The 11,719-nt window shown below is 41.1% G+C and overlaps 2 protein-coding genes across 2 annotated transcripts; both read right to left on the bottom strand.

Moving 5' to 3' along the window:
* Window positions 1-3,519: 3,519 nt before the first annotated feature.
* Window positions 3,520-4,884, bottom strand: LOC104448934 (fatty alcohol:caffeoyl-CoA acyltransferase). Its single transcript, XM_010062920.1, has one exon. The coding sequence runs from the start codon at window positions 4,882-4,884 to the stop codon at window positions 3,520-3,522; it is 1,365 nt and encodes a 454-aa protein (XP_010061222.1).
* Window positions 4,885-6,380: 1,496 nt separating this feature from the next.
* On the bottom strand, window positions 6,381-11,546 carry LOC104451823. The gene is made up of 5 exons (XM_039309341.1): window positions 11,404-11,546; window positions 8,787-8,847; window positions 7,400-7,652; window positions 6,725-6,765; window positions 6,381-6,629 (listed from the first exon to the last, which is right to left on the bottom strand). Exons 1-5 carry the CDS (start codon window positions 11,544-11,546, stop codon window positions 6,381-6,383), a joined length of 747 nt encoding a protein of 248 aa, XP_039165275.1.
* Window positions 11,547-11,719: the final 173 nt, after the last annotated feature.

Genomic DNA, 11,719 nt, shown 5'->3' with positions numbered 1-11,719 from the left:
TCTTTTTTTCTATTTAAAAATAGAGTTTTGTTTTTGTTCTAGGAACAAAAAAGCAAGCAATGCGTTTATTTGCGTTTTTGCTAAATCTATTTTTGTTAAAACATATCGAAACAGAAACAAGATACAAAAAAATTTTGTTTATTGTTTTAGGAACAAAATTTAGGAACACTTTTTCTCTCTCTTCAATTTTCTTCTCTCTTTTTTTCTTCTTCTTTTTTCTTTTTTTTCTTTGGCCGGTCGCCGGCCTCGGCCATGGCCGGCGGCCGGCCGTTGAGGGCCGGCTTTGGCGGTGGCCGGCGAGGCCGAGCCTCGCCCCGGCCAGGGCAGTTTGGCCTCGGCCGGATCTAGGCGAGCTCGAGCTCACCTAGCTACGGCGAGGCTCGGCCTCGCCAGGGCCGACGAGCCTCGCCGTGGTTGGGCGAGGCCGCCGGCCCTCGTCGATCCGATCGCCGGCCATGGCCGAGGCGGCGACCAGGCCAAAAGAAGAAAAAGGAAAAAAAAAAAAAAAAAAAGGAAAATAAATAAGAAAATAGAAAAAATAAAATAAAAATATTAAAAAATTAAAAGAAAGAAAAAAAAATTATACAAATTTACCAAACGTGTTTCTATTCTTTTTATATTTCTAGAGCAGTTACCAAACGCGTTTTTTGTTAAAAAATTGTTTCTGAAGTAGAAATATTTTTTCTTTCGTTTTCGAAATAATTTTTAAACGAAATATTACCAAATGCACCCATAGAGGCCATGGAAGCAATCACCACCAAGAAAATTGCACTTCCAAATGACTTCAATTTTGTACTCGCTCCGGACTTGCCAGCCGGCAAGAGGTGTTAAATGAGTCATTGACCCATTTATTGACCCATTTATAGTTGAATGGGTCGTTAATGGGTCAAACCTCATTTCTCAAAAACACTCTTAATGGGTTTTGAAAATAAAGAGGTTAAGATATATGAGTTTTAAATGGGTCTAAAAGCAAAACCATTTAAGACGTATTTATCAACCCATTAAAAATGAACCCATTTATAACTATATTTAACTTTACAAAAATATTTTTTATAAAAATTGAAATTATAATTTTCTTTTCTTTTTTTCTATTTTCTATTTTCTTTTTTTTTTTTCTTTCTTCTTCCTCCTAGTCACCAACATGGTGATGGCCAGGCGGCTTGACCAGCTAGGCAAGCCTCGAGCTCGCGGCGTCGGGCGAGCTCGAGCCTCGTCGTTCTAGCGAGCTCGAGGTTCAACGGCGTCGAGCAAGGCTCGAGCCTCGCCGATTTGGCGAGGGAGAGCTCGAGCTCGCCCGACACCGGCGAGGCTCAAGCTTGCGATGTTAGGCGAGGGCGAGCTCGAGCTCGCCGGATCTTGCGAGGCGGAGGCCTCGCCGACGGCCAGTGAGGCTCGAGCCTCGCCGATCTAGCAAGACTCGAGCTTGCCGGTGTCGGGTGAGCTCGAGCTCGCCCAGATTTGGCGAGCTTGAGGCTCGCCCGTGGCCGACCCGCCGGTTGTCGTTGTGGCGGTGGCGGCCAAAGAAGAAGAAGAAGAAGAAAAATAAAAAATAAAAAAGAAAATTAAATATTATATTCTTAAAAATAAAAATAAAATTAATTTTAAAAAATAATAATAATAATTAAGATTCGATTTTTTAAATAATTATTTTAAAAATTATAAAAATTGTCCATTAAATTTTTGTTGTATAAAACTATTTTAGCAATATTATTTAAAAATATATATAAGCTTTTTAGGTTTTGTTAAATGGGTCAGGTATGGGTTGGGTACCGGTCGGGTCAGGTATGGGTAAAAAAATTTGCATTATAATAAATGAGTTATAAACGAATTAAATAGGTTGATTTGGGTTGGACCATTTATGATCCGACCCAACCCACCCGTTTAACGGGTCTACAGCCGGCAAAGTAGATGCTGCCTGCTGTGGAGATGATGTGGAAACCGAGGCGGGCGACGAATTGTCTTTCATGGTTGTGGTGGACGAATCGTCTGGAGATGATGTGGTGTTCGAAGATCTTTGCGTCGTCGGGGGAGTCAAACGACAGGTTTCGTATCTAGGCGGACCAAATTAATACATCGCAAAATGATACTGATCTAAAAGTATAATGTCGCTTGCCTGGAGTTTGTTGCATTTTAACAAGCAAGACTGATCGCGATCCTAACATAAAAATAAGTATAGCGCAGTTCGCCCAAAAATATCTTGAAAAAACCGAAAAGCAAGACGTTTCCGTTACTGTAATTTGTTCCGCCTACTCGTTCATCAGACAAGTTCCGATACAGTTGCTGCATTTACTTGCAGACCGAATTGTTTGAGAGTTTGACTGTGGAAAAAGGGATTAGTGTAAGAGAATATTTCAATTACTTGGGCAATCAGAGACTTTGGCATCAATGTTGCAGATGGACAGTATTCTGAAGTGCCAAGTTGTCTTGCCAGGGAGTCCCATGGAGGCACTTGGGCTTGCTCGCTTTCACTTGCCCATGCCCTTGCAGCACTCGGGCATCGGTTTCCTCGCACTCCCGATCACGAAGGGGATGCAGGAAGCGAAGGTTTGCCATTTGGTCTGTGCACTCCTGCTAATCCTCCTCCATAGTCAAGATCGACGCCTGCGCTCAACACGGCCACCACAATGCAAAAGAGTGTAAGTCTCTTGCTCAGGGTGATCCTCATGTTTTCCACACAGAATTTCACACTCTTTGACCAACACTCGGTTCTTTATTCTCTTCTTGAAGCTTCCTTAATATCAATAGAGACTACAGTTTCAGGACTTAAAATCAACCTTAAGTCCTTATCTTCCGATTTCACCGCCATATTGCCATAAGCAGGATACTGTTGTTTAAGCAGCCTTATATTAGATAAAAATCGCGGGTTCGAGAGTGCCAGAGAAATGAAACTTTCAAGATTCCATGGGGAATTCAATTTCTTGAGCTTGAGACTCCCAGTGATATCCTTATTCTATTCTCAGGTATCACCAGTAACTTTTACTAGGCTTCATGGAAGCGATGGCACTTTGGTGGCCTAAAAGAAAACCATTTTGGTGAATATAACAGCACGTACATCCTCTGTTGGATTACACTAAAGCCAAAGAAAAGAACTTCTCATCTCTAATCAAGAATTCTATCTGTTCAGGAATAGAGTTGACAGATTTCATTGCTTAGCGAAATTCGAGCCTTTAAACAGTTGCCAGTTTTTAGGGTCTGTTAAAAGAGTTCGAACAAGGACAAGCAAGCCGATTTGAGTAATGTGAGTTCTTCTTCCATTCATATCAAAGAGACTCGATCTCTGCTCAAGAAAAGAAGAAAACTAATGTAACCAGTGTAATTCAGCATCTGAAGTTCATTGAAATTCCATATCAAAACATTTATGAATGGATCTTCATTTGCTTAAATAGACCGTATCTCTGTAAGTTTTGTGGATCTTATTGACAGACAAAGATACGTCAATTTCGATCTTTGAATGGCAAACTGACGAAGTTACCGTGAATCATTTTCAGCTATTAGCCGTACTGCTTCTTGTTCAGGACTTCAATCTATCAGACTAAAAAGCTCTCTGAATTTTTCACTCGCCGACTTAGGCAAGCAAATGCACACGACCATCGTGCCACTGGGATCAGATTCCCCTCCCGGAAGCAAAATACAAACTTGCGGTGTCGGGGTCAGGTCTATCGGTCCAGCGTACAGTGGCCTTCCCCAGCCAAAGTCTGCCGACTCATAAATGGAAAACCTAGTCCACTGCGTAATAGTCAACTTTCCGCCGAACTCAAGCCTCATAGGCCTGTGAACTTCGACATAATCAATTGTAGATCTCAGATACTCCTCCGAAACGCCGACCCGCGCTTCATGAACCAAGGATGCTGTGTTTGAGAGACTCCCGCCAATAAGCTCCGACACAGAGCTCACTGCACATGCTACGCAAACAGCATTACCATAAAACCCGTCCTTCAATGGTGGATTCTTCAGCTTCTGACGACCGTTGACAGAAAATGTAAGCCTGAGTTGGTAGTCTTCCGGTTTTACATCGAGTGCTTTCACCCATGATCTCCAGATATGGGCAGCCATAGCATCAAAAGTTGTACATGGAACTTCATCTTTAGCTAGAGTCTTGACCCTGGCTTGGAACTCTGGGCTGATTTTGTAACACCTCTGCACCGGCTTGGCTATCCATAAGGACTTCGTGAGGCTCGATCCATCATCGATCCTCCTAAACTCAATATGTGGGAATTTCACCACTGGCGGAGCCCGAGGCCGGAATATTTCCCGGTCCCAACATGGCTCAGGATCTATAGCCAGAGTTCCTGACTTTGTCGTGGCAGCCCACGCACGCAGAACTTGCATGGCTCCGAGCCCATCACAGATGCAATGACAAAGCCTTAGTCCGAGGCTAAAGCCACCGCAACTAAACATGGTCACCTGAGCAATAAGTAATGGCATGTCGAGGATTTTATAGGGCTCCTCATTGGGAAACCGGTAAACCAGAGGCTGCCAACCTGGGTTAGGCACGGTCAGGTCTCCTAGATCGGCTAAGACCATTTTGGAGTGAGCCTCCACCATGATAGCCCCTTGACCTGCTTCAAAGAAGATTTCCAGCTTTCCATTCGTGGTTTCTCTCATCCTGCCTGATAAAGGGTAGTAAGGAACCAGAACAGCTGCTAAAGCATCATGTAGTACATCCGCGAGAGATCTCGATTCAGATGTCAGCGAGTTTGATCTATAAAAATACACTGTTGGGGTGAAAACACGTGCTCCAATCATATCATCCAGGTTTGAGAGGTAAAGGCTGTCACCGGGTGAAGCAGGAATAGGCCCTGCCGGTAATACTGGGAACTTCCGGTCAATCGTGATCGGAATGTGAAGCTGAGGGAAATGGACTTCTTGCACCAAAGGAGCCATGACGGAGAATGGTGATAGAGGCACTAGCAAGAGGTGGCATTTGTAGTAGATAGAGATCTAAATTCCAGGAAAGACAAAGGTGGTTGGACCTTGATGAACGGGGCCTTTATTTGTTCCGCCGAGAGTGGTGCTTTGCCTTCCATTTTCCCTTTTCTTTTTCTTCTTCTTTCTGAGAGCAAGAATGACTGCTTTCAAGACGGTATCAGCTGAACGTTAGTAGGGAGGTCACAACACGGCAAGTGCATGAGGGGAGGTCTGTTGAGGTTTGGCAGCTTAAATTCTGTTTGCCTACTGTTTGGAGAACAAGTACTCAACTAGAACAGAGCTAGATTGAACCTAACTTAAACTCAAATCATACGATAGAAAAGGATGGAATCACATCTGAGCCAGTATTAGGTAGACACATTCTGTCAATCTTTTCTTTCTATTCTTTTTTCCTTTGCCCTTCATCCAGGGTAACAATGATCAACTCTCAACATTCTCCTCTGGTTTTGCAGAACATAGAATTTAAACTGTATGACGCACACTGTGACAGTACAAATGAAGAGAATAACGACAATGGCCCTAATTCTCACTACAGTTTCCTCTTTAGCCAAGGGCTCAACGCTCTGAGCACATTTGATGAAGGATAATCTCAAGAAGAAAGAATTTGATCCGATAGTTGAGGAGAAATTGCTTGAAGTTTAAGTTCGACCCTGCCAGCAGAACTTTGAGGGTAATTTTCTTCTGCTTTTGATGCAGGGCTGGAAAGTCACGAGTCTAGTTCCTAAGGCAACAAGTTTCATGCAATCTGAAGTCTTCTAGAGAAAGTTATGGTCAAACTACTAAGTGCTCCACAGTTTTACCCTAAAATAAGTCTTCTACTGTTTCTATGTCCTATGTCTTCTATCTATTCCAAGAATCGTCTCGAGTCAAGAGCCAGTCTTCTATGTATCATCTTTCTAGAGAATGTAGGTCTTGTCTTGGAAAATAAAAGATTAGGTGTCTCGGAATTTGCCTAGCTTAGAGGGTAGTGCCAAATTGAGTTTACATAAACCTCTCTAGGGCCTCCTCCTTATGGGTTGGAGTGTTATTTCGGATTTTATATCTTGGATTAGAGTACCTTTAAAACTTTGTTTCTCATTCGATGTATTCCACTGAATGGTCAGTTATATGCCCTCTATCCTAGGGTAGATTCCTTGAAAGTTGAGCATTTCCATTGTCGCATTTGACTTTCCTTCTCAATCTTTGAAAACTCCGACATCGTCAACATCTAAAACCCACCTAGTTGCATTGTGTTGATGCTCCACGGAGAAGGAAACCATGGCTAGGGAAAAGAGACAACAAGAGTGGAGTAACTTTTTTTCCTCTTTCCATCATGAAAAACCATCTGTCTTGTTCAAAACCATTTTCATATCACCAATTCCCACTGTCTACTTTCTATCCAACAATGAACAAGACAAAGTACATGCTCATGCAGAACGAAGATAAAAAGGCAGGCAAGTGGTTTTCTCAGTTCACCGTGCTGAATGATGATTATAGTGATTCTTCTCCTTTTTCTTTGTCGAGGCAACCTTTGCACTCGTCACAGCAGCCTCCATAGCCGCTGCCCTGGCAGCAGAATCCATCTCTTTGCTAGACTTTTTCTTTTTCGAGGATGTCAGTTTCTTAAGCCGCTCTTTCATGTCAATGGTAGAATTATCTTCGAAGTTCTCGGTCGCAGTAGTTTCATCTATTCTAGCTCCTACTTCTGTGCCACTAAGTTGCTGTGGCACTTCTTTGACCCTTTTCAAAGACTTGTCCTTCTTCTTTTTCTTTTTATTATTTTGCTTTCTCCAGGAGCATTCTCTTTCTTATCCACTTCTCCAGTGGACTCCACTGGTTTCTGCATCTGTTCATCATCTGCAAGGATATACACAAAAATGAACTCCTTCCACAAAGGGAAAATCAGGAAGAGAAAATCAATTTAGTCCTGCATGTGGAATTGAAGCTGTAGAATGCTCAGTTTTCCTCTGACACATATGATATTCCAAAACAATCGCAAACAGATAGAAAGCAAGAAATCCAGGCAAAACAGTGAACACCGATATTCCATTTGTTGAATAATCAAAGTATTTGGAAGAGTTCATGTATTCAGCAAGAAATAAACAAAACAAGGATATTGCTCTCATTTCCATCTATAACAAAACAAATTTAAACAACTGAGAGATGTTATATGGATTGAAAAAAGGAGCAATTACTAAAAAAACTCCAAGATTATTGCCTGTGGGAGTATATGAACCTTACAATTCCTTCACAGGAGCAGACAGAGAAAACTATGTTCCATGAGTGGAAACAAATCCTATAATCCACTAACCTAAAAAGTATCATCCAGCAATGTAAAAGTACAAGGTGATAGAATGTGATTTTGAATAGAAGGGAGCATTCAAAAGTTCCATACTATATAAAAGAATGGTTGACATTTGGCCCAAAAGAACTCTGACAGAGTAAAGCCAAAGACAATGCTATTCCAGAGAGGAAAAGGACGATAAATTACCTTGTGTTCCATCTTGGCTGCTTTTCTCTCTGTTCAGATAACCAAACTCAGCAAGAACAGCTTCAAGTTCTTCAAGCCCTTTTTTCTTCAGTTCCTTCTTGGAAAGCTGCCTTTCAGTCTCTTTAGAAGCAGGAGGAGCTTCAATAGGCATCTTTGTAACAGGTTCTGTGTCCACAGCAACTTCAGGTTCATTTCCAATTTCTTCTGTGCCTTCATCACCCACTTCAACAAGACCATCATCACTCTCGCCTTCCTAACGTCAAAAGAGGAAAGTTTTCAAATGGCATCACAACATACGAGAGTAGCTCACTATAATTATCACCTATGAACATATGGCCATCAGGAACATATTTTGGGTACCACGCGGCATCGAGAAGATATTTTGGTGGATAACAGAACTCAAAAAATGAAAACGGAACATTGATCAGATTCTATGCGGACACCACACATGAAATACATAACATCCTTCAATGAAACAGCTGAAACTGCTGACGTCCTACCATACTTATTAAGACTAATCGGTTAACTGAACTGTTGAAGATTGAATTGATTAAATTAGTTTCACCCACTCAACTTGATTTCAAAGAAATATGACAAGTAAAAGATCTACTGAGGACATCTCTTTTAGGGGTGAAAAGTTACTTTATATGGATTAATAAGTTGAGCTCTGTTTTGATTGCAAGTTAAGACATTAATTCCAAGTTTTAGGTCCCAAAGTTTAAGCATTGTGGATTGCAACTTCTGGATTGATATCGACAGGGATCACAACTTTTTACAGTGAAACAGGTCGGAATTAATTAAATTGCAACAAGTGACAACGATGGTAGAAAGGCAAACATTAAGGGCATGGACGAATATCAAATGTAACTCAAAGGGGATTAGCAAAACAAAATCATCAGTTCAGCGCGTCATTGCTTTATGCACTCCCCATAGCTTAAGCTTGATGAATCCCTTTTTAATCGAAATCTAGGCTACACAAATGGATGAATTCAAAATACGATAAGCTTTGGCCTCGATTTAAAAGGTTGGACAAAGAAAACCTTGTTGCGGCCAGATGATACTAAGAGACAAATTGAAGTAACCTATGTCCACTGTTACTGGTCTGGATTAAACATCTAAACCAAATGGAAAATATTGGAAATTGGTCCCCTCAAAATATATCTAGCCAAAAAAGATCGTCATTCCGCCCATCAATATAGCACTGACAACCTTGTTATAGGTTGATAACATATCAAGTTTGCTTATTTATGGCACCAATAGGTGCAATCCATTAAAAAATCCAAATGCTAATAGACTCATCTGAAGCTTGATAAAATAATTAGTCCACATAATCTGTGCAAGCCAGAAGAGTTCAGTGAATGGCTGTCCTTTCTACGAAAAACTTAACCTCAGAGCTATTTTTCATGCAGCTGCCCTTTGGTAAGTATTTCTCTTCCATTCTTGTCTTCCTGCAGTATCGAAAGAACAGGAAGAGAAAAACATTAGATTGATTTCTCTCAACTGTCCTCCAAAGGTCGTGCGAACCGATAATTTCCATCCTAAAACCATAGCTCAGGAACAACTTTTCAGACCAGCAGAACTAAAGCTCTGTTACCACCAGACTACTCCCAAATTGCCAACATCACTTACGGCCAAAGAACGGTCGGACGTTACAGTTTATTGTTCAGCTAAAACATACACAATACATTTAGCAAGGTCCATATACATACTGTAGATCAAGCCAGGTATCGTGTTTAAGCAGCTTTTACTTGGAAAGGGTACAAAAATTAAACGAGCTGCTCCCAAGTGGCACAAGCATCACGATCACAAGGTTCCCGTGACCAGGACCGTACATAATCAAGGAACCTCCCAAGATTGCCCAAAGTTATACCAAGAGTTTCTGGAACCTTTCCATGGACGGGCGAGATAATAATTGTGCCGAGGATCTAGATCTCTCTTGGCATAAATGCTAGTAGTTGGTAAATTAGAAGATACAATCTCATCCACCGAATTGAAGTACGATCAATGCATGTAACCCAAGGGCCTCAACTATAAGAAGGGTGCCCTCGCCCTCATTATAATCATTCAACCAATGTTCCATTCTCTTGTTCAGAGCTTCTCTTTCTAAGATCTCTCTGATTAGATCTGTTAAACGGGTGGATCAGATCAGGTTTAGGTCGGGTCATAAATGATTCAACCCAAATCAGCTCATTTAACCCATTTATGACCAATTTATTACAGTATAAAATTTTAGACCCATATCCGACCCGTTTAACTAAATTTAATAAAGCTTATTATATATATATATATATATATATATATATATTAGTTTTAAAAAAATAGTATTGCTAAAATAGTTTTATACAACATAAGTTTAATGGATAATTTTTAAAATTATTATTTTAAAAAATTGAATTTTAATTATTTTATTTTTAAAAATTTATTTTTTAAAATTTTTAGATTTTTTTTTCTTCTTCTTCTTTGGCCGGCCACCGGCCACAACGACGGTTGGCGACCGACCACAAGCGAACCTAGAGCTCGTCGGACGTCGGCGAGCTCGAGGCTCACCGGATAGGTAAGGCTCAAGCCTCACCCAACACCGGCGAGCTCAAGGCTCACCAGATCCGGCGAGCTCGAGCTCGCTCACGCCAAGCCTCGCCCGACGTCGGCGAGCTTAAGCCTGCCCCTTGCCAAATCTGTCAAGGCTCGAGCCTCGCCCGACGCCGGCGAGTTCAAGGCTCGCCGGATCGGCGAGGCTCGAGCCTCGTTGGGTGTCGACGAGGCCTCCGCCTCGCCGGATCCGGCGATCTCAAGGCTCACTTGGCCGATCGCTAGCCATCACTATGTCGGCAACCGAAATGAGGAAGGAGAAAGAAAAAAATAAAATAAAAATTATAATTTCAATTTTTATAAAAATAAGAATCTTTTTGGAAAGTTAAAGAGAAAAGAAAGAAATTATAAGGTTTTGGTTAAAAATGAGTTCTTATTCCAACTCATTTAAGACCCACTTAAGACCTACATATCTTAAGCCTTTAGTTATGAAACCCATTTAACTACTATTATCTAAAAACAAATGACCCATATATGACCTATTTATGATTTAAATGAGTCATATATGGATTTAAGACCCATTTTAACACCTCTATCTCTAATCCAAGTGAGCAAGTGAGTGAGCGACCAGCCTTCAAGTGAGTGAGCGATCAACCCAAGAAAGGCTTGGTTAGGCACTCTAACCATCCAAATTATCCAAGAGAGCCTAACGATCGGCCGTGACACAAGCACGTATGCACAAGTACACGAATTGACAAAGCTATTCACTCCTTCGTTTCAAACATACAAGTGCATTTCCTTTCCCCTTCAGTCCCTCCAGCCAAGATTGCGCAATCTTCTCTTCACACATACACAGCCACACACGGATTAGGGTTCTAGTAAAGAAAAGTTTCTTTTTATATACACGAAACATAAAAAAGTCATTGTTATTTGCTAATTCAATATGAAAGCCTTCCAAACATCCAACGCAGTAGAACCTACATGGTCAACATTTCCAGTAGGGTTATGTGAGGGGAAAAATACTCTTCCACCGTCACTCATTTTTACTTTATCCCAAATATATTTTTTGAACACCAAAAACGACAAATTGGTTCACTTGTAACAAATTTATCATAAATTAATTTTTTATTACAAAAAACCCCCCAATTGGTAAATATGCTTGTGCTCCTCATTCTTTCAATCGAAGTAGTTTTTGGGTTTCTTTCGATCAAAGTAGTTTTTAGGTTTAAGGCTTAAATTTGAAGTTTAGTTAAAATTGATTTTTGTTCTAAAACTTTTTTTCTATTCCAGACTTGTTTTTGAAATATAAATTCATTTGATAAAATGAATTCTCTATTTTTTATAAAACCTTTTAGATGGTGTAAAAGTTAAATTTTTTCATAGGCTGAGGCTAAAAAGGCTATATATGAAACAAATTCGGAAAATTAACGTTGCCACGTCATCATAAAATCCACGTCATCGCGCCCGTTTGCTACCGTTCTGCACACTCCGCTCCGCTGAGCTCGGTGAAAAGCGAAGTCAAAGTCACCATAGACCACGCGGGCCCCGCGCCGTGCACGAGCACGAGCACGGAAGCGCCTCTTTCCGATTTTCCCTTACTACCCTCCTCCCAAACCATGATTTACTAGCGAACCACGCCAGGAAGCCACGTGATTGCGACAGCAGTTGAGGGCATAATCGACATTTCATCGGGAACCTCGATCCCTAAAGTGTCGGGGAGATCCCAAACAAAATCTCTCATCAGCCCCTTTTAAAACGCCCTACGTCACTCTCCTAGATCCTCCGACGAAC

Source organism: Eucalyptus grandis, chromosome 3 (assembly GCF_016545825.1).
Source record: "Eucalyptus grandis isolate ANBG69807.140 chromosome 3, ASM1654582v1, whole genome shotgun sequence".
Taxonomy (NCBI): Eukaryota; Viridiplantae; Streptophyta; class Magnoliopsida; order Myrtales; family Myrtaceae; genus Eucalyptus; species Eucalyptus grandis.
Note: the sequence above shows the minus strand (reverse complement) of the source record. Positions and strands in the feature narration are given on the sequence as shown.